At 55.7% G+C, this 22,149-nt stretch overlaps 1 protein-coding gene across 1 annotated transcript; it reads right to left on the bottom strand.

The window, feature by feature from the left end:
- Positions 1 to 1,080: 1,080 nt before the first annotated feature.
- On the bottom strand, positions 1,081 to 20,561 carry PLCB2 (phospholipase C beta 2). Its single transcript, XM_033109462.1, has 31 exons — positions 20,226 to 20,561; positions 16,827 to 16,904; positions 16,127 to 16,195; positions 15,373 to 15,513; positions 15,176 to 15,255; positions 15,039 to 15,092; positions 14,858 to 14,933; positions 12,248 to 12,348; positions 11,927 to 12,093; positions 11,691 to 11,837; positions 11,360 to 11,517; positions 11,009 to 11,091; positions 10,639 to 10,723; positions 9,941 to 10,103; positions 9,713 to 9,822; positions 9,493 to 9,589; positions 8,381 to 8,465; positions 8,131 to 8,255; positions 7,484 to 7,638; positions 6,780 to 6,944; positions 6,018 to 6,117; positions 5,401 to 5,505; positions 5,141 to 5,235; positions 4,929 to 5,004; positions 4,300 to 4,525; positions 4,048 to 4,213; positions 3,858 to 3,934; positions 3,674 to 3,769; positions 3,083 to 3,140; positions 2,333 to 2,419; positions 1,081 to 1,975 (listed from the first exon to the last, which is right to left on the bottom strand). The coding sequence occupies exons 1-31, from the start codon at positions 20,307 to 20,309 to the stop codon at positions 1,772 to 1,774; spliced, it is 3,513 nt and encodes a 1,170-aa protein (XP_032965353.1). The 5' UTR covers positions 20,310 to 20,561; the 3' UTR covers positions 1,081 to 1,771.
- Between the last annotated feature and the right edge of the window lie 1,588 nt (positions 20,562 to 22,149).

The raw sequence follows: 22,149 nt of genomic DNA, 5'->3' as shown, positions 1-22,149 counted from the left end.
CGGGAGGCGCGATCGGCCTGGGAGAAACGTGACCCCTCAGTGAATTGGTGGTCTTCTCGAACCTCCAGATGGCACGCCGCCCTACTGACCATAGCAGGCGTCACCTGCTTTTTGGTGGTCCGCTGCTGCCCTGGGCTTCTCGAATTGTGGACATCTTACGCCGAGAGCACCACCCACTCGGACACCTGGCACAGCGAGCAGGATTCCGGCCAAGTAGGAATGGTGTCTGACTCGGGGCAGGAGGACAAGTGGCCTCCAGACAGTGTGTGGTGCCCGGTGACCACTGTTCTCAGGAGCTGGACCCCCGTGGAGGGGTGGGAAGACGTGGATGGCTCTCCGACCAGCATAGGCTGGAGAAAGCAAAGGTCGTTATGGCCCTGTGGGCTGGGAAGTGCTTGCTGAGGCAGCCCGGATGCGGGACTTGTAGTCCCAGGAGGAAACACTTGCTGAGTCCTCCATGGAAGATGCGGGTGAGGTCAAGGTCGTCCCTCACCCCCTCGTTGGGGAGGACTTGGAGCCCGCGCCCTGCGGAGAGGGCACACGTTGTGGGGTCGGTGCACAGCCCTGGCGAATGACTATGGACTATGGGGAATTGCCTTCCATCCCTGATTTGATGGACCGCTTGACTGTTTAGGAACAAACCATTTAGTAGGAAAATAGGTGGACATCGAGGGACACCTCCTGGGACATTACTTGAACTAGACTGAAATTTTTTCTCTTGTGCTGGGTTCCTGACATAGGTCCCCTCGCGGAAGGCACTTGTTGTGTAGATTGTGAGGCAAGACACTGTAAGGGTGGAGTGCGGGGACAGAGCCAGGAGTGCAGTTTCCAGGCTCTCGGCCTCACGTGGAAAGGTGCTGGCTCGGGTAGTAGATGGCCATCAGCTGTGACTAGTTGGCCATCAGCTGTAACCAGTTCGCCATTAGCCACTAATATGACTGCTGTGGCTACGCTAGAGGGGGGTTGGTTGGCAGAGAAGCAGAAGGCAGGTTGCAGATCAAGCGGCTCCTGCTTCCTGTGTCTCCAGCCCAGCCGCCAGCAAGAATATAGTGGTATGACTCCCCTATCTATGGCTCCGTGTTTCTTTTTGGCCTCACCATGTCCTGAGTTCTTATGTGGGGAGCGGGAGCTGAGACCCTGCATGACAGGACCTCAGCCTGGGATCCTAGGGGCAGCCTGTCCCGACCCCAGGTTGCTTGGAGGAAGTGCCAGGCTCTGTATCAGGAAGCTGACACTGAGGCCATCTCAGGGCAGGCCTGAGGTGGGGCCCAGGAGCCTGGGTGAGCTGCCTGCCCTATGGCAGAAGGGTTTGGAATTTGGTCCTGCGTAATCTACAGGTGCTAGAGTGGAGGTTTCAGGTGGCCAGGCCTAACCCTCCAGGTGAAGAAACTGAGTCCAGAATAAGGCACCACTAGTTGCATATTAAGAAAGGCAGAGTGGGGCTAGGACCCAATTTCCTGCCTCCCAGTCCATATTCTTTTGCCCTCAACACACATACGACTTATTCAAGGTGGAAGAGAAGGATGAGGAGAAGGAAGTCAGCTTGGAGAGGACCTCAGTGGCCCTGATGGGCCCCTGCCCTGATGGTATCTGGTCTCTGCCTCCTCCTTTAGCCTGGTTATTGAGGAGCGGTCTCTAGGGTCCAAGGGAGCCCCAGCTTTCCACAGCCTCCGAGTGCTGAGACTGCTGGGGCCATTCCTCTTAAGTGGATGGAGCCTTGTCCCAGAGAAGGGCGAAACTCCTTGTAGAATGTCTCAGTTGGCTGGGGGTATCAGAGGTGGCTCTCCTGGATGTCTGCCTTTGCTGTAAGTGGGTCCAGCTCACACCGCTCCCCAGAGGCTTCACAGGGCCTCTCAGGCTTGTCCTCTGCCTCAGAGGGGAAGCAGGTCCTGAGGCAGGTCCTCACCGACTCTTTCACCTCAGCCTCCAGGCCCTTCATCCTGACCTCATACTCTGCCAGTGCCTCCTGATGGAACTGTGGGGACAGCAAGGACCACCGCCTGGCTCAGGAGGGGCCACCTACCCACACTCCCTCCCCTGGGCAGTAGAACAAGGAGATGCCTGGTCTTTTCAGAGCTCTTCAGAGATGGGAATGGGAGGTAGGGCATAGCGGAGCCCATCAGGGAGCCTCTCAGGAGAGGGGGTGCCAACCAAGCAGAGATCTGCAGAGCTGCCTCATTTGAAAGGGTCCCAGGACCCCGTGGGAACTCGAGCCTATGACCCACTGGTGAGGGGTGAGTCTCCCCTCCCCTGAACTCCTTACTGGAAGCTCCTTGGAACAGGGCTCCCTTTGCACCCAGGAGCCAGGCTAACTGTTGGGGGTCCCTGTCACCTGCTTTTCCATCTCCCGGATCTGTTCCAGGCAAGCTGCCTGCTTCTCCTCCAGCTTCTCCTGATGCCTCTCCAGGCTGTCTGTCATCTGGGTGGGAGTGAGAGGCAGAGAATCAGGACGACACAATCTGGGTTGGCGTCCAGCTACAATCCCAGTTAACCAGCTCTAAGGCTTTCGACAAATTCCTTAACCTTTACACGTTTTTTTGTTGTTGTCGTTTTTTAATTTGTAAAATGAGGACAATAGCACCTGTTTCACTGGATTGTTAAGGATTGTAAAAGACAGTTCATGTGAAGCCCTGGGCCTAGTGTCTGGGACAAGGTCAGGACTCAGGAGCTGGTAGCTCTGTACTGTTGCGAATAAGCCCCAGGGGAGCTTTAGGTCCATTCTCAGCAGGACTTTCCTTCCTCTTTCAGCTCCTTGGAGCCTCAGGAAGCCCCTCTCATTCCCTCTCACGCACTCACTCCAATCCCTTCCTTCCCTAGCCAGCTAGCCCATATTGTTCTACCCAGGACAGTTGGCCAGACACAGACCCCTTTAGGCTGGTGCACTAAGCTCCACAGAAAGGCCAGAAGCTCAGGCTGGCCTAGGGGCCCCCCTTCTGTGGCTCTGCCTCCTCCCGCCCCTCGCTGCATGGGCTGCTCTGGACAGTATATTTCCTAAGGGCAACGTAAATGCCAGGGGCCACGCTTTCATTCCTATGGAGAGCATATGTGTGTGTGTGTTGGGGAAGGACACAGCCCTACACACCTGTTTGATGACCTGTACCACCTCCTGGATGTGGGAGTTGTTAATCTCTCTCTTCAACCTGTTGGGGTGATCAGAGTTTCAGAGAGGGCAGGAGGCCCCTGGGAAGAGTTGGGTGAGACAAAGATTGCTCAGGGTGTAGGCAAAATGAGAAATACGCCAAAGGGGCAGGAACCAGGCAGAGGGGTGATCATGGAGACCCAAGGAAGATTTGAGGGGCTATTGGAAGCCCCGGGGCAGGGGGGCCTGTGAAGGAAGGGCTTCCTTACTAATTCTCACTGTGCTTCAAGGCATGCATGCGGAAGCACAGGTGGGAAGCTACTGTCCCAAGGTTTCACCGCCCTCTTTGCATGCTTGATTTTCCCTTAAATTCTCTTCTCTGCTCAAACAGTGTTGGCATCTGTGTTTTGTCTAAGGAGGACACTCTGATCAGAGGCGAAAGAAGTTAGATTAACGTTAAAGGGCCAAGGGACAGGTATATCTCTGGGAATCAAGTCAGGACCCACTTGCAGATAGGCCTCTTGGCACCTGGAGTGGTTCCCGCTCAGCACTGGGCCTGGAGTTGGAGCCCTGGGCCTCTCCTCCAGGACTCACCTCTCTTGGGCCATTTTGTCCGCGGTGACCTTGATCATGGCCTGGATCCGCTCCAACCTCTTGGCCTCCAGCTTTTTCTTCATTTCTTTAGTGTCACTGCAGAGAGACAGTCATCGGGAAGATGTTTTGTAGGCCTGAGCCCTCTTGGGAGGCGAGAGTCGGAGTGGAAAGGAGGCGGTCGTACTTCTCTGAGGTCTCCCTCAGGGTCTTAAGCTCCGCAGTCTGTTTCTCTCTGGCCAGCTCCATCATCTTGGCGATTTGCTAAGGGGAGAGTAAGGATGGCTTAGCGGATGGGCTTAGCGTGAAGCCCTTTGTTGTGAGCAGGGCGTGCGGTTGGTTGGGTTGTCACCCCCACCCCTCCCTCACCCTGGCACCTCGGCCACGTGCTGCTCCTTGCGCTTCAGAAGGCACTCATAATGCTCCTCGCCCTGCTGCAGCAGCTCCAGCTCCAGCTTGTCCCTCAGCTCGCGCACGCGCGTGTCTGCGCCCTCGGGGCCCTCGCCGGGCGTGGCTCTGGCGGTCTCCTCGAAGGGCAGGGTCCTGCGGAGGCCACGTGGGGACAGGCCCTGAGCCCTCCGATGACGGCGTCCGAACCTCGGAGGGCAGGATGCTGCCGCCACCCTTACCTTTTCTTGCGGGAGCCCTTGCCCGGGCCGAGCTTGCGAGCCCCGGCGCCGCCCCCGGTGCCCGGTGGCCCAAGCGTAGCCAGCTGTGCCGCGCCCCGCTGCAGCAGCTCCTCCCAGCGCCGCGCCCCGCGCCGCTCCAGCTCTCGCAGCTCCTTCTCGTGCCGCCGCTGCAGCTTCACGATGCCCTTCAGCTCCCGCAGCTTCTCCAAGCTGGTGGTTCGCGGCTCTGCGGGGACCCGGGTGAGGTGCCCCGCTGCCCAGGAGCCCCGCTGCGGGTCCCGGACCCTCCCCAGGCTCGTCCCCAAAACCACTCATACTCAGCCGGCAGTACCCGCAGCTTTTTTCGTGGCCTCCTCCCTGGCCCCGGCCCAAGCTGCTGCAAGAGCCACAGGACGGCTGACAGGTGCCCTGGGGTACCCTGGCTCAGCTCTGTTCCTCCCTGCCCGCTGGGGGTGGCAGTATGGACCCCCTGCAGTACGTTTTCTCAGTCGAGGAGGCTTCAGACACAGTATTCCCTCCCCAGGTAAAAGTCTTTTTTAAAAAATCTGCCACCAGGGGGGAATGTGCCTGTGGGTGCCCCCAGAGAAGTCTAGACCCTTCCAGTAGGTGGGAGGACCCTGCGTGCATACCTGCGGACCCGTTGCTTGTTGGGGCAGTTGTCCCATTGACCTGGCTAGCAACTGGACTCTCAGGAGAGAAGGGCTTCTGCGTAGGGAAAGCGAGTTAGGAAGAGGGCTCCAGTGCCCCTCTCTCCCTGAGCCTGGGACTCTGCCCCCTCCCTCATCTTCCCGCAGAGGGCAAGTTCCTGGGGGGCCCTGGCAATGGACCCAGCAACACAGACCTCAGGCAGGCCTCCCAGGGCTTCCTCGAGCTTCACAGACTTCTTATCGTGGGCATTGAAGAACTTGATGGGATTGGCGAGGGCCACGGTGAGATCTGGGTGCACAGGGGATCATGGGCCTGGTACGGAGACATACCTGGAAACCTCCCCCGTCCTCACCTAGCCCGGGAGACCCTGTCCTGCCCCACTCTAGAAGCTGGCTTGAGGAGGGGGAGGGAAAGTGGACAGCCCTGGCTCCCAGCATTCCACAGGTCTCCTACCTGCCCAGGTGTCAGGTACATAGTCCTTCATCTCCAGGAGGACAAAGAGCGAAGGCATGGTGAGGGGCATATTGCTCTCACTGTGCAGGCACAGATGGTGGTATCCTGTTGGGAATGGCGGGGTAGGTGATGAGCAGCGCCCACTGCACCCAGCTGCACGTGAGCAGCCCAGTACGCAAGGCTTTTGGCTTTAGAGTCAGAGGCCAGCGTCCGAGTCTGGCTTGTGACCTTGGGCAGGTTGTTTTCAATATCTGAGACTTTCCTCATCTGTGAAATAGGGAGAATAGTTCCTACCCCATATGGTTGTTATTAGGTTTAAGTGAGAATGTGTTATAAGCCTTTGAAGCATTTGAAGTACCCAACAAGTGTCAGCTACTTAGGAAACTGCCCAGTAGTTCCAGAAAATAACAGACATTCTGTTAGGCTGAGTTCTCACCTCTGTCAGTTTCCTGCAGAGGCACTATTCCTGCCCCACTCCTTAAGGCTGATGACAGGAGAGGGTTAGGTAAGGTCTCAGGAGCACCTCCCTGAAACTGCCCCACCCTCCACACAGGCTCCTGATGGTGGCTTTGGTCTCAGACCTGCTGGGAACAGCAAAGAAGGACCCGTAACCTTACCAGCATTCAGGGCATTGATGGGGATGATACGCTGTCCAAGAAATTTGTTGCCTTCCTCCATCACAGCCACCCTGAGAGAGGCCAGCTCAGGCATCAAGATCTGAGGAGAGTTCAGGAAAGGACAAGCTGGGGAGGGGAGAGGGTGGCCAAGGTGCTCCTCTCCCGGGTTCCAGAAGTCTAGGGTCACTGTGAGAACATGGCACGTATGACCAAATTCGGTGAGGACAGAGGGCACACTCTAGGTCACACATATAGGCATCTTGTCCCCTCCTGCCATGGCCAGGCCACACAGAGCAGAAGGGCTGGATATGCAGCTCAGGGCTCTGGAGGGCCTGGTGCAGACAGCCTGTGGCAGCTTTGCCAACAAGTATCCAGTGGGGGCAAAAGACTCCGTGATCCCGTGGGATGCTGCACCCTGGTCTGGGAATTCACATTTCTGCCTCTGATCTTAACATGAACACGCACACACACACGCACACACACACACATACGCATATGTATGCACACGCACACACATACATACATACACACACACACATACATACATACATACACGCATGCACGCACGCACACATAGAACTTTCCCACTAAGTACATTTCTGTAAACTTGCGTTGTGGACTCTTAAAACTCAGGGGGGCACAGAGTGAGGGGTGTAAAGGGGAGTAGGATGAAGGAACTCCCTTTATGTGTTTCCTCTTTTCTATAAGTAGAGGCCAGGAAGTGGGGCTGGACCTCAGCCCTTGCCCTGCCCTGGCCCCCACCTTCTCAAAGACGAAGGGCTCCTCCTTCCACATTGGATTGATAGAGTTGGTCGTGGGTGACAGCTTGGTGCGATAGCGCCTCTTGGGGTCCCCAGGAAGGCCAAACAACTCCACTTCCACGTAGGTACGTACACTGCGTTCTGACAGGAACTGCCCAGAGATTACCTGGAGGTGGGGGTGCGGGGGAGACCAGCATCAGCTGCCCCACCCAGGCCATTCCCCAGCACCTGGGGCCTCTAGTTCCTCTAGCTGAAGCATCCACTCCTGGGTACTGTGAAGAGCCCCACTCAGCTCGGGCCACCCCAGACAGACTGTGTGGCTCCAGGGTGACAGCTAAGCTCTGGCAACCAGGTGCTTCCAGCATTCAGGGAAGAGGTGTGGGCCTCACCACCTCCCTCCCCAGGCAAGAAAGGAACTGAACCCTCCCCCAGAGCCTGGGGCTCCTGCTGCCCTACTCTGCCCACTCTTCTCCCCTCCCCCACCCTAGCCTCAGCCCTTCCCCTTGGTTTCCATAGGGACGAAGAGGCAGCCTCCAGTGCTGAGGAGGAGGTAGTTTCCAAGGCAACTTGCTACTGCACGAACTGGCTGGGGCTGAAGTTTTCAGGATATCATGGGAGGGGGTTGGGAGCGCAGGAGTAGGGCTCCTGTGTCTTTCTCCTCAAGGCCCCAGCCCTCCCGGCCACTTGTCTGCCTGAGGGCCTTGCCTGAATGGAGAGGGTGGTGGCTACCACCACGTCGATGCGGTCCACTGAGAACGGGTTGAACTGCTTATCTGGTCGTCGCATGAACTCATGCTTGAGGAGGTAGCCGCTCTGCCCATTGAACTCAAACAGCGCCATGTTCTGCTGCATGGGCAGGTCTGGGGGGACAAGGGCACTGGGTGAGGAGGCCTATATCTGCACCCACGCTCTGTTTTCACATTTCCCAACCTTCCTCCTGTCTTGTGAACGGGGAGGTTGGGCAGACTTTGGGCATGAGGGTTTCTCATGTCCCAGTCTGGTTTCCTAGGGTGTCTCATCTCTCAGAAAGAGCCCACAACCTGAAGGCAGCAGGACCAAAGCAGGCTCACAGTGGGGGCTGAGGCCCGTGGAGCAGGCGTTCCCACAGACCCACTCAGAGAGCAGCCAGAGATCATGCAAGCACCCTGGCATCTTCACATCCATACTCATACATGCAGTCATAGCGGCATGAGCTAGTGCATTTCTATCCCTAAACACTCACACACCTGTAGTGCTCCCCCCGAGCCTCAACAATCATCCGGAAGCCCCTGTCTGTCCTAACCCCATCCCAGGCATGGGATGATGGTAGGAGGGGCAGGGGAGGGTTCTTAAGGGCCTGGGAATGCCCTCACCCATCGTCTGGAAGTTGAGGGCGACCATCTGGCAACCAGCATTCCAGAACATCTGGGGCATGTAGTTGGAGGAGTCCATGCGGGTGCCCTTGGGGTAAATGCGGCTCATCTGGCGCTTGTTGTAGCTGTCCCAGAGTATCGGAGGCCGAGCTGCCTGTACCAGGAAGACCCAACACCCCCTCCCCCGTGAGCCCTGTCCCCATCCCTCCACTCCAACCAGGGACCCTGGCTACTGAGGCCTCAAGGATACTCCACAAACTGCACTGCAGCCTTGGAGAGCAGGTCATAAGCCTTGAGCTCTGTGAAGGAGGAGATGACATAACTTCGGTTCTTCTCTGTGTAGGGGAGAAAGAGGAGCAGGAGTCCATGTCAGGCTGTGCCCTCCCTCAGACCTGCCCTCCCCTTTGGTGCAGCTCCCTCCAGCACAGAAATGCCTCCAACCTAGCATTTCCACTGAGGCCTGAGGGTTCAGGAGCCAACCCCGGGGGGTGGGGTGATGTGCAGATCTGTGTGGGTAACAGTGTGTGCTGGGGGTAAAGGGCATGTGCAGTGAATATGCACAGGGATGGGGTGTGTTTCACAGTCTGGAAGGTGAGGGGTGCTTGCCCTGGATGGGTGCGGAGGATATGGGAAACATGCTAGGATAAGCCCAGGGGGTCAGGGACATGCTGTGGTGGGCAGGGTCTGAAGCCTGCCAGCTCTGCTGAACAAGAGGGGTGGGGGTAGTGATGAGAGGCACACACACAGAGTGGTACACGCCATGGGTGGCACAGGTAGGGGTGCAGGCTGTGGGCTCAGGGATGAGTTGTCAAGGTTGCAGAGATATACACTGTGCACAAGTGTATACAGAAAGAGGTGTTCATGTTGGAACACTCACAGAGAGTAAAAGGAAGACACTGAGTATGTCCGGAGAAAATAAACAGCGTAGTGCAGGAGCAGATGAGCACTGACCAGTTTCTCTGCGTTCCACCCCCTCCCAGGGGTTCTCAGGCCACGGGGCCTGGGCTTCTGGGCTTGGGAACCACAGAACCTGCAGGCGGCTGCAGGAGTCCCAGGCCAGCCTGGCTAAGGTGGCCTGTCATAAACGACCTGCCTGTCACCGACACACTCCAGAACATTCTGGTTGGTGCCAAGTTCCTCAGTCCTGTGCTGGGAAATGGGAGCCACTGCCACTTAAACAAGCCCTTTGCCTGACTCCTCTGCTGAATATTTATAGACAGAGCCCCCAGTCCAAGAAAGGGGGAGGCCCTCCTTCCTCTTACCCCCACCTATCAAGCTGCCTGGTATCAGGACATATTTCCTAAGGACCTTCTCCTGAATTTAGCTGAACCTCCAGCTTACCACCACCCCATGCTAACTTACGGGCAGAAAACTCGAAGGAGATGAACTTGGTGGGCTGGATGTAGTTGACTAGGCTGGACATCTCTTCATAAGCTGTCACCTCCAGGCCCGCTGTGCCCTAGGAAGGAGAGAGGAGGCTGGAGAAAGAGAGAGTCCAGAGCCTACACACATGGTCCCACACCCCCTCCTGAGGGCTCTGGAGTGGAGGTGGCAGAAGGACCTCAGGGCTGTCTGCACATACCTCATCTGACTGCATCTTCTTCATCCCTTCTTCATCCAGATTTCCTGACTCCTCCTCCTCCTCCTCTTCCTGTTCCTCCTCCAGCTGAGCCCCTTCCTCATCAGCCCACACTGCCATACACAGTTCCATCAGCACTGTGGTCCCCAGCACATCCCCTCCAGGCCCAGGGCCTCTCTCCCATTGCACAGGTTCCCTCACCCCGCCCCCAGTCCTCTCAGACTGACTCACCTGTGTCCCCACCCACAGGGGCATTGGATGGGCAGCTGCCCTCAGCCCCCAAATCCGGCTCTGTGCTGGGGGATGCTGACCCAGAAAACTGGTTCTTCTTGTTCTTGATGAGGATCTTGCCACGGAGCTCCTCGGGGCTGGGCAGGGGAGTGCCTGCTTTCAGCTGTGGGAGAGGAGAGAGGGTCAGCAGCATCTTCTCACGGTCAGGGCGTAGCCTAAGTTCTTTCATACCAAGCCGTTCTCCATCTGCCCCTGCCCACTTCTCCAGCCTCACCTCTCCTCTCTCCCCCACAGGTGCTCCACCCCTGCCTGACCCCACTTACCCCTAGTTCCTCAGTGATGTTCTCTCTCACCTATTCCATCTGTCTAGAACCCCCTCTCCCCAATCTCACCAACATAAATCCGGTATCTCCCTCAGGTTTCAGCTTAGCCATCACTTCCTCCAGGAAGCCTTCCCTGATCCCCAAGACCAGATCAGGACTCCCCACGTACTCCCACAGCAGCCACTGGTTGTCATGACTAGGTTCCTTATCTGTCTCCCCACTAGAGGGTAAGCAGTCTCAGAGCTGGGACTGCCTCTTTGTTGCTAATGTACCCCCAAAGTTCAGCAAAGTGCCTGGCAAGTGGTTAACCTGGCCTCTACCGAGACTCAGGTCCCCACCCCCAGGCCCAGATGCCCCGCAGTGAAGTCCACTCACTGGGAAGTTTTCCAGGGGCTCTGTGAGCAGCATGTCACCAAACATCATCCGGCAGTACTCAGCCATCTTGGCTTGTTGGCGGGGTCTACAGGAAGCAGAAATAGGGTGGCGTTCAGCAGCTTTGCCCCACTCTTGGCCGTCTTTCTGGGCCCCTGGCCTGAGCCATCAGGGACACCAGAGGTCAAGGAAGCTGGGATACAAACCGGAGAACTGGGGTCCCGAGGTGATTTTGTTGACATCTGGGAGAGAGCTGGAGGGCGTGGCTAGAGGCCAGGGACAGCTGAGAGTCGGGCATCATGGGAGGAGACGGGGCAGGGAAGAGAACGAGGCTGAATGTAGAGAAGGAGGCTGACTGGACCTGGATACTCACGAGTCCACATGATTTTCAAACGACAGGATGACAGGATAGGGGGAGGTCTTAAAGGCACTTTCTGCAATCGCTTCAATTGCTTCCTGGAGGAGAACAGGAGAGGATATCAGGGCTCCAGGCTTCCCCTCCCCCAATGGCACCCATCCCCACTCCCCAGTTTCAACACACACATAGAGCTGGACAGACACTGTTGGCCTTCTGTCTCCTCTGGTCCCCTCTAGTCCCCACACTGGTCTGAGGCCTCCCAGCTGTTCCTCCTCTCTGCTTCACGTGCCCCACCCCCCAGAAATCTTGGGAACCAGGGCCCTTCCCCAGTGCCATTACCACCAGCCCCCACACTCTGAGTCTTGCCTTGAAGTAGATGTCTGTGGTCATGGTGAAGCCGTGGGTGATAATAGGCTCCTCATCTGGGGGCTTCCCCTTCCAGCAGTCGAGCTCCACACAGCGGCAGCCAGCCAGCAGCACCTGGCGGTACATCTCAGCCGAGGAAAGGCCTGAGAACTGGCCCGCTGAGCCAGAGCAAGGGGGAGGGGCAGAGACTTCACTCGGGCTGTTCTGCTCTCCCCGACCCCACTCCAGCATGGTCTATCCTGCTGGAAGCCCACAGGCAACCCCATGAGGAATGCAAGGGACAGGAGCAGCCCCCATAAAAGGAAAAAGCACGGACGTGGCCAGGGCCCACCTGTCAGGTAGGTGTTGTGTGAGGAGTTGATGAAGTAATGATTGAGTGGCTGAGTCATATCGTGGTGCAGCAGCAGCTTGTCCTGGGCCAGGACGCTGTTCTCTGGCCCACAGAGAAACCACACCATGCCCTCGGGTGACAGCTGGCCTGGGGGCAGGGGACAACTGTCAGGGCACTGCCCAGCTGCCAGAGCAGGGCAGGCCCACAAGGGGTGAGGGGTCCCCCTTGGTCCTCACCCCTCTGCACGTTGATGCCACTGGGTTCATACTTCTCGATGAGGCCCTGCACCTGGTCAGGCCGCGCGGGCGGGAACAGTAAGGAGTTGAGGCGGGGGTCCCTCTGTTTCTCGTTGATGAATTTGGTCAAGTGCTCCTTTGTCATGTAGGGTTTGGCCTTGGCATGGCTGCAGGTCAGAGAAAAGAGCACAGGTCTACATCCCCTAGGCTGGGGAGCTCGGAAACCCCCTTCTCCAGCAAAGCCACCTAATTGGCAGCATGGCAAGTGGGAATTGTAGCTACCGCCCCTTCCCCATGCCCAGCCCAGCCCAAGAAGCTTACTAGGTAGTGAAGATCTCATCAATTTCTGGCCGAGGACAAAGGTTCATGAGGAAACTCTTGTAGACAGATTCTGGGAAGTCCTCAGGATTGATGGAGTCATTCTGGGGGGACAGAGACTCACCTGATCCTTCCTGCCACACCTTCTCTGTGCTAAGAACCACCAGCTAGGCCCAGCCTTGTACAAGGGGGCCTGGTAAGAGGGAGGGCTCAGGGCAGACACAGGACCATCAAGAACAGGTCGAGCACCCACTTTTCAAGGTCCTGGTTGCTGAGCAGAGAGCGTGCTTAGCTGGTTTGGACACTGGTTAGTCTCTTGGCTGGGGCAGGATTGGAACTAAGAATGACCAGAACAGGGAGGAAAAGAGGTCAGAAGTAAGTGGTGCTGCTTTGCTGCTTGCCAGAGCAGCGGGCTAGCGTTTTGTGTTTTGTTTTGTTTTGTTTTGTTTTTTATGTGGAGGACATATTTTCAAAAAGAAGCAATTTGAATGTAAATAATACAGCTAACAACAGCGCCCCAAGATGCATAAAGCACAAACTGACAGAATTGAAGAAAGAAATAGAAAGTCAACAATAATAGTTGGACACACCAAAAAAGCACAAGAACAACAACAAAAAAGGAGAAAAATTGGACTTCATCAAAATTCAAAACTTTTGTGCTTCAATGTACACCATCAAAAAGGTGAAAAGACCACCCACAGAATGGGAGAAAATATTGGCAAATCAGACATCCAAGAGGGGACAACTCAGCAGTAAAAAGACAAATAAACCAATTGAAAGACGGGCAATAGATTTGAACAGATATTTGTCCAAAGAAGATTTTCAAATGCGGGATGCTCAATATCATTAGTCACTAGGCAAACACAAATCTAAACCACAATGGGATACCGCTTTACTCCCCCTAAAATGACTGAAATCAATTTTAAAGAGACAGTAACAAGTGTTGGTGAGGATGTGGAGAAATTGCAACCCTCATACAATGCTGGTGGGATTGTAGAATGGTGTAGTCACTTTGGAAAACAGTTTGGCAGTTCCTCAGAATGTTAAATATAGAGTGACCATATGATCGAACAATTCCACCTCTAGGTATGTATCCAAGAGAATTTAAAACATATGTCCAGACAAAATTGTGTATATGGTGTTCCTGGCAACATTACTCATGACGCTAAGTGTACATCAACTGATGCATAGGTAAGCAAAATGTGATATATCCATACTATTATGTACTATCCATACAAAAATGACTATTATTTGGCCATAAAAAGGAATGAAGTACTGATACAAGGTATAACATGAATGAACGTTGAAAACATTATGCTAAGTGACTGAAGCCTGACATCCAAGATCACACATGGTATGATTCCAATCACGTGAAATGTCCAGAATAGGCAAGTCAAAAGAAATAGAAACAGAAAGTACTGTCATTCTATGCCTTTGTATTCCATTCCAGAAAAACCCATCAAATGTCCTCCAGGATCATACTGGAAGGCCAACATCAGTCTTAGTTTAGAGCAGGAGACCTAGACCGGATCTCCCAAAAACTAGATCTTGGATCTATCAGCTCCAAGCAAAGATGGGACACAAGGAGAGCTGACAAATCAGGAGCGCTTAGCCAAGATGGGAGCTCAGGAGGCAGGAGAAAAGGAGGGTGGATGTGTACTGACAGCAGCTCTAAGTGCTTACTGTAGGGCCCTTAGCAGGAGCCCACTCCCACCCCATGCTTATGTCACCTGTGGCTGATTGCACCCAGGGGTCACCAGCTCCACAGAGCTGTGACTGTGGGGGAAGTATTCCTCGTGGGATTCATGGGGACAGGTGATCATTGAGGTCTTAGTTTAATTATAATGTTCCATATTCTTACCAGGAGGAAAGACTCCATGGGGTTCAGGTGCTGCTCTGTATAAAGGCATGGCCAAGGGGGGACAGGGAGCTGAGATGCACCTGCCCGCCTGTCCAGGCTTGAACCCTGGCTCAGGCCTGAATCTGCCCAGAGGGCTCCTTTTTGTGATTCACATAATGCACCTCATGGGGTAACCCTGCATACAACTTGTAATGACAAAGTAATTACATAACAGAAAGGAAAGGGAAAAGCATTTTCCTGTGTTGAGCTGAAGTCTGTGTCCTGGCAGCTTCCACCCTTGGTTCTATTCCTTACCCCACACCCTGCAGAACTAGTCCCTTCCTGCTGCTTTCAGATCCCTGCAGACTGCCTCCTGTCCCCTGCGACCTTATCTTGCTCCTCCAGGCTGAAAACATTCATCTCCACTTCCATTCCAAGGCTAGAATGGGAATGCAGGCACCCCTGCTGCTTGCCCTGACAACCACCCCACCCCCCACTCCCCACCCCTCCACCCCCCACACCCCCACCCCCGTCCTGCAGACCAACCTGCTTGAACCCAGGCACCGCACCTCCTTCACCCTGGTTCTGTCTCTGTGTATCAGAAACCAGTCACTTAAGGTTACTGGCTTTGGGGCTGTCTGTTGGCTGGGACTGTGCTGTCAGTCCTGCCCTCCCCACCCCCCACCAGACCTGGCCAAGTTTCCCTCTGGTCAGAGCCAGCTCAGGTGAGAAGGAGAATAGTGGGGTGGGCTGGGGAAGGGGGAACCACTCACCTTGCTTTTGGGGAGGTGGCAGGCGCTGAGGGCAGCTTCTACCCGCTTGCGGTCAGCAGGAAATATCTGGAAAAAACTAAAGGAGCAGAGAAAGGCACCAGGCAAAGAGAGGGGACAGGACTGGAGAGGGAAGGCTTTGGGGAGTTGGGAGGAAGTGTGGGGAGGATTAGGGGAGACTCACTTCTTCACAGGAATCTTCCCTTCAGGGTTCAGCTGCATCTTGAGCTTCACCAGGCTGGTGGGACAGAAGGCAGCGTATCAGGCCCTGGCGTGGCACACTCAGCCCCGCAGGCTAAGGCCAGGCAGGCAGGCACTCACATTTTGTCCAGAAAGGTGCTGCGGGAAGCGTTAGTCGTCAGCGGGTGCTTGACCAGAGCCAAAACATCTTCAGCCCAGTCCTGCAGGACCCCAGAGCACAGCTGTCAGGCCCGCTGACCTTACAGGTGCCCGCACCCCCCACCTCCAGGGCCAGGCTATCCCAGGTGCCAAGCCCCAAGCCAGGTCTCCCCGTGCACCTTGCCCACATTCTCCTTGTAGGAGACAAAGTTGTGGAAGGTAAGGTCCACCATGTCGGGACCAGATACCACGGTGAGTGTCTTCATCAGGAAGTTGTTGTCAGGGAAGTCCATGTTGAAGACATCCCGGAGCTTCTGACTCTGCAGCAATGGTGACATGGTGAGGGCCATCCCTGCCCACTGCGGCGCTCCCTCCCCTCGCCCTCAGCCACGTGAACTATGGCCTGTGGGGGTGGAATCCCACCCCCATGTTAGCAGCCACAGGCCTCAGCATCTTCCTTTCCCTGACTCCAGGGACTGGGGCTGGGAGGGAGAGACCCACAGGAAGAGATTAACCAAAGCTGTGGGGCTTGGGAGTCCTGTGTGTTTTGGTTGCCATTTTTCATTCGAAGATAGATTCTTAGCTCTCAGTCTCAGGGAATCCTGCTCCCACCAGTCCCTTTCTCCAATCTTCCTACCAGCATTGGGCAAATATAGAAAAACTAGTCAGGGGATCAGGGGGCGTGAGTAACACCTCCCAGACAGCGTGGGGTGCTCCAGGGGTAGGAGCTGGCTTCACAGCGTCTCTATGGATGGTGGCCTGGCACCGGAGCCCCAGCAAGCCCAGGAGCAGCCACGTCCCTTTTTCGACTCAGGGAGGCCCTGCTGCCCAGGAACCTTTCCCTTTGCTCCAGAGATCAGGCTTCCCACCCCTCAGGGACTCCTGCCCCAGCCCCACAGCGCTGGTGGCCATGCTGAGCCTGGGCCCACCTACCTTGGGAATCTTGGCAAACTTCCCAAAGCGGGTGTCCCGGATACTGGTGATATCCAGAAACTCCATCTCCTGGAAGGGGCCCGGTGGGAGCAAAGAAGAGATGTGGACCAACAGCTGGGAGGAGGGAGCTTCCACACCCCTTCACGTCTCCATCAGCTGCCTTCCCTTGATGCCAAAACTGGGGGGGCACCTAGACCCCAGCCTTCCCTCCCCAACAATCAGGTTCTCCCTACTCATGGTGACCCTTCACCCTTCGTCTCTATCGGCTCCTTTCCTGGCCACTCGAGTAACTCAGGGAGCTGTAGCCTACCGTCTCTCCAGCATCCTAAACTCTCCCCGGGCTCCCCCTCCCTTCCTTCTGCCCAGGTGCCGAGGCCATTCTCTGATCTCTCTGAGCCCTCAAGTTCACCCAGAATCATAGGCAGAGAATCAGCCTTCAGCAGCAGCTCTTTTTCCTTTTTCTTTCATCTCCACAGGATGCTAAGGCTGGAGCATCCGGGCCTGAGGCAGCCATGGTTGGAGTGACTGCATCCTGCCTGCCAGAGCAAATAGCCCCTGCCCACAGGAGATATACCCCAGAACCACCCTTCCAGATTGTTCTACACTCCCCAGCATCCACACCTCCACCCCCGCATGCCAAGGGGCTGCTTTGACTCAGTGATGCAGCAGGATCTCAGGGCCATAGTGGGAGGCGCCGCACCTTACTCTGATATGTCCAGTATAAGTAATAGCCCTTGGGATCCACACGGAGGATAACGGGGGAGGCCGTGGTTGTCTCCTGTGGAGAGAAGGAATGAGCACCCTGTTCTGAGCCTTCAGGCCAAGCTTCCCTGGCCCACACCAGTGGTTTCAGAGCTCACCATCTCCCTAGGCTGTGGCTGTCCCAGGAATCTATAGCCATTTCCCTTTGTTCTCCAGAACTAAGGGCTGGGCATAAGCCTTAAAAGCTTTGGACCACGGGCTAGGAGGGGTAGAGGATTGGAGATGGTATTTCTGGAAGAGGAGAGGGTTTCCCCTCTAAACCCCAAAGAGAGGTTCTCCCTCTAGACCCCTACCAGAGTCTTGGCCCCCACCTCACCCTGTTTTCAAGGAACACAGCACAGTCACAGGGGTAGACTGTCTCTCCCCAAGTCTCCATACTACCTCCAGGATTGCTCAAACAGTGAGACAGCCCAACTCCTGTGCCTGCATCCAAGTCCCTGCACAATCTAGTCACAACTTAGATTCCCACATGCCCAGTCCTCCCTTCCATGGGCCCCATCCATTCACCTGTCCCATAGCCACCAAGTATGTTCCCACCTTCAAGCCTGAGCACCCAACCATCCATCCCCTGCCTGAAATACCAAGGACCAGCCCAAGTCTCACCTCTTCTGAAAAGCCTTTTCTGAAACATGCTGGGTGAGGGCTGTTTCTCAGACCTAGAAGCCCATCTGGGAAATCCCCAGTGGCTCGTGGACTCCCAAGAAACAAGCGTGTACTAGACCATAAGCGGGTGCCCCAGGTTTGCTGAAGGACCACATGAATGATGAATGAACTCACTTCTAAATTCCTGTTCCATTCGCAGGGCACACCGGCTACCTTTGATTGTAATGGTCTTTATATGCACAGATAAAGATATACAAGATATTAAAATTGAAGTTTCCAACAAGGTACGATAGTTCCTGCATACCAAACCAGACCAAATGCAGAATTTACACAGAAAATGATCCAAAAAGAGGTTCTCAGATCAGGGATGGTTCAAGTATAGAGGAAAGAGAACATTTGGTGAGGAGTTAATTTCGGAGAAAGCTGCGTTGTGAGCTCCATTCCCTTTCCTCCCCAAAGGAAGATTGGGGGTGCCTGACCCCTCACTTTAAGCCTAGTGAGGGGTTTCAACTGCACGTGGAGAACTTCTGTCACCCCTGCAGTTGTGGAACATAACAGACTGAGGTCTGAGTCCTGCCCAGGAAACCAAGTCGGTGACAGGTGGGCTAACTGTGAGAGGCAGGAGATGCTGAAGTGCTCCATGAGCCCAAACCACAGAAGGAACATGTGATTATTTGCTGGGATCAGAGTGGGCCTGTCTGAGAGATAGGCAATGAGTCCAAAGCTGCAGGAAGCTGAAGGTGGTAACTGGATATGGAGGGGCCGAAGAAGTCATTGTAACTGACCTCCTGAGATAGAGATGGCAGGAGGACCCTAAACAAGAGAACCCCAGCTCAAGGGGGGAGGGTCTGCTCAAAAATGTGCATCAGAAAATGAATAAGCCTAAGAGAGTAGGAACCAGTTGATGTGACAATGGCAGCTGTTCAATTAAGCACTTTGGTACCCCTTTCCCACCTCCCTCCCTGCACCCCATTCCTGTAGGAGCTTGGAGGAGGAGCAGGGAATCCCACCAGAGGCCTTTCCAGAGGAACTGCAGCCCACCTGAAGCCATTCCTAGAGCCAGGAGGGCAGAAAATGTCATTCTAAGTAAAGGTTGGAGGTTTGAATTATAACTAGTTTCTGACATAAGACTGGGTTTTGTGAGGAAAAGTGACCATAGAATTATCTATTCCCCAAGAGCAAATGGAATGAACATCTGTTGGCTGAGTTTCCTTCCATGGGCAAGAGTAGAGCTTCTCCCACCAAATCCATTGTAAAGGGGAGCAGGAGACAAAATTAAGTTGGGAGGCGATTACATCCTGTGCATTGTGCTTATTCAACATGGCACGACATTCGCAAGTCATCTGCCAACTGCGCTGAAAGCAGTCTGAGAGCAGAGGCCTGGCTTACAGCGGCATGTGCCCCGTGACTAGGTTCCTGCACTCGGAAGTCAGGATGGAGGATCATGCAGTGCCCTCCCTGCCTTGGAGAGGGGAGGGGGGCAGCCAGGTACCCAGGTGCCGGCCTGCAGAGAAGGCCATAAAGATGTCCCCACCCTTAATGACCCTCTGCCCAGTCAGGTTACACACACTTCACAGAGGAACTGAGAGAGGCCACTTCACTTTTCATTCTGAGACACTTCCCTCATTCCATGGGCTCCTGGGACATGCCACCATCATGCCATAGTGACCACACACTCCTAGGGAAGCAGAAAGCGGCTCGCCACAGCCCTCTTCCCATAGTCATGGCAACTAGATTACTCAGCCTAGCCCAGTGCTGAAGGGCTGAGAGCCCCAGACTGCCTTAACTCACAGACCCAGAGCCCACTCGCCCACTAAGGACCTTCTCCACGCCCCACCGACCACCCCCAGGGCCTTCATGTTCCCTTCCTGGGACCAGTCCCTCTGACTCTCACACTGGGCCAGCCCTCAGCTTCCCCTCCCTGAAGAACGGGTGCCATATTGTTCTCCTCACCTGCCCAAGAAAAGCCCTGGCCTCTGGTATCTGGGAAGACCAACACTGGGAAGCAGGCCCCAGTCTGGGAAGGAGCGGACACAGTGGAGACAGAAGCGCAAGGCAGAGTGCCTTCCCCGTTCCCCTGCACACAGGCAGGCAGCAGGGAGCTGGGCCGAGAGCAGCCAGCAGAAGCAGAAGTCAATCCGTTTCCTCCCAGGCCCCTGGGAGCAGAAGCCTCCAGTTTTCATTTGGGTCCAGGGGCCTTTTGTGGCTGCCCCACAGCGGCTCAGGGGAGAGCAAGGCTTTACTGGGACAGGGATAGGGCCAGGTGGGGAGGGGTGAAGGATTCTAGTCTGGGTGTCCTAATGGGGCAGGAGAGGGATGTTTGTGCTGGGAGGAGGGGCCTGGCTCATCTCTGTTTCTGGCCTTGCCTCAACTCGGGGGCACACTTTCTTCCCACTAAGGGCAGGACCAGGAGCAACAAACCCTGCTCTTCTTGGGGGCATTGGGGGAGGACAAACCCAAAGAAACTTGTTCTTGTGACACCCCCTCCAGGCAGCCCACCCTCTTCTCACATTCAGACAGAGCCTTAGCCCCAGCAGCCCAAGGACGTATGCTTGAGGCACCCACTCCACCCCCAGGTTTGTTTATCCAGGCAGTTGTGTCAGCTGCCTGGCCAAGTCACATAGGCGCCTGGGTCCTGGCAGACATAAACCAACCCATCCGCCCTAGCAAAGCCCCTGGCAGCCCAGCCCGTCACCGCAGTGCCCCAGCAGCCCACAGTCCCTGCCCCACTCACATCATCCCATTTGATGAAGCGCTCCCCTTGGCTCAGATAGGCCTTCACCTTGGGGGGCAGCAGGACAGGACTGAGCAGAGACATGGTGCTAAGTTTCCCTCTTTGGAGAAGCTGGATAGGCAGAGGTGGGCAGGAGGGAGAGAAGGAGGGCTGGCAGAAAGACAGCCAAGCTGGGCTCACATGGCACCCGCCCTAAGCTGGTCCGGAAGTCTGGGTTTTCCTACAGCCTATGGGTGGCCGGGGCTGGGTGCAGAGCGGAGTGCTTCGGCCAGAGGCCCAACTGCCTTTTAAATCAGCCTCCTCCCACCTGCCTACAGTGGGGGCCTGTGGTCACTGCTCCTGCCCCGGGAGGCTGGGCTCCCCTCCTCATACCCCCCCCCCCCCGCCCCCCCTGCCCTCACCCTGCGCCTCAGCACTTCCTGCTCAGGGCTTCCTTCTCTCTGCTGTTCAGGACTGCGAGGTGGGTCATGAGGCCTGGTCAGCTTGCAGCAGGGGCCCCCCAGCCCCCGGGGTGGTCCCTGGTCAGAAGCTGCCAGGGGACTGGAGAAGGAACAACATGGAGCCAACAGGGATACTGTTGCCCAGGTGGGACTGAGGGGAGGAAGCAAGGTCACAGGCGAAGGGACTCCACAGAGGTTGGGTCCAAAACACAGGGGTCTTTCCCAGAGCCTGAGGGGGCTGGGACCAAGCTGGAGGTGGGAGCTGAGGGTGGGGCAGGGCCCAGGTAGGATCGAGTGTTTTGAATAAGCAAAGTTTGCTGAACACCCAGCTCTTCTTTCTCAATGCTTCCTCCCCATGAAAATGAGGTGCAAGTGAGGCAATCAGGCCCTTATCCACTGCGTGAGACTCTCTCGTCTTGGCCCTCTGGGCCAGGCTGACACCTAGAACCTCCACTGACCCCTCAACACACAGGAGTTTGAGCAACCTTGGCCACCAGCTTCCACTGGGCTCTCGCCAGGCTCCCTCCTCCGCTCTGTGCACAGGCCTGCGGTGAGAACACTTGAGGCAGAGGCTGCTTGGAGAGGCCCCAGCTCTGCTTACCTGCTCAGGGTGTATGGCCCTAACGTGGGCTCGGCCCAGGGAGCTCAGTCCCAGCCCAGCTCAGCTAACCCACTTCCTCTTGCTTAACCTGATCTGCTTATCACCCTTGTTAATTCAGCTGAGGGAGCAAGGAGCTCTGCCCAGGACTTCCTTCCCCTCTCAGGGCCTGGCTTTCTGTCCCAGGTTCTGCCACAAGCCTTTGTGCCATCCCCTGACAACTATGGGACCCTCGCTCAGGCCCTAGAACTGTCTGTACTGGCCAGTCTGGGCCAGGGTAGGGTGATAAGGGCCAGTGGGGACTGAAACTAAGGGGATTCCTAGCACAAAAATAATGACTTAGAAAAACAATTTTAGGACCATTGGGGTGGAGCATGGAGCGAGGCCTGACTGAGCCTGTGGAAGCAGCTTGGAAATCCTTCAGCTTCCTTGCTCTTTGCCCTCAGGACTCTTCTCTCCCCTCCCTCCACCCCCTGCTGTCTCCCATCTCTCTTTCCCCATCCCTTCAGCTGGGGGCCCCTCTGGGGGCCCTTAGCAGTTCCAGTCCCCTCCCTGGGATCAGGTTCCCTCTGTTTGAATGGATTTTGCAAGGGAAATCCCTGCCCCCTCCCAAAGCCCCTGCACCTGTCACCTGCAGCCAGCCCTGATCCTGCACCCAAATTCCCCTCCCTCTTATCTGCCCAGCAGCCACCAGCCTTCTCTCCTCTTTGGGCCTGGAAAGACAAACCACCCCCCTTGGCCTGGAGAGGGGAAAGGACGGGCTCCTCTCATTTTATAGGATTGGGGTGCCACAGGAAAGCAAGGAGTTCGATTTCTTTACTCTGATCCTTTCACTCTCTGAAGGTTGAGGCTCTAAATCCACAGAATAAATGCTCACCCATTTTTA

The sequence above is a fragment of the Rhinolophus ferrumequinum genome, chromosome 6 (assembly GCF_004115265.2).
Source record: "Rhinolophus ferrumequinum isolate MPI-CBG mRhiFer1 chromosome 6, mRhiFer1_v1.p, whole genome shotgun sequence".
Classification (NCBI taxonomy): domain Eukaryota; kingdom Metazoa; phylum Chordata; class Mammalia; order Chiroptera; family Rhinolophidae; genus Rhinolophus; species Rhinolophus ferrumequinum.
The sequence above is the reverse complement of the archived record's forward strand: the minus strand, read 5'-3'. Positions and strand labels throughout refer to the sequence as shown.

Coding starts and splice junctions, on each gene's coding strand:
- PLCB2 (XM_033109462.1), bottom strand. CDS start 20,309: ATGTCTCTGCTCAGTCCTGTCCTGCTGCCCCCCAAGGTGAAGGCCTAT. Junction 11,092..11,359: donor CCACAGACATCTACTTCAAG/GCAAGACTCAGA, acceptor GTTCTCCTCCAG/GAAGCAATTGAAGCGATTGC. Junction 9,823..9,940: donor CCCTGTGGGTGGGGACACAG/GTGAGTCAGTCT, acceptor TGTGTATGGCAG/TGTGGGCTGATGAGGAAGGG.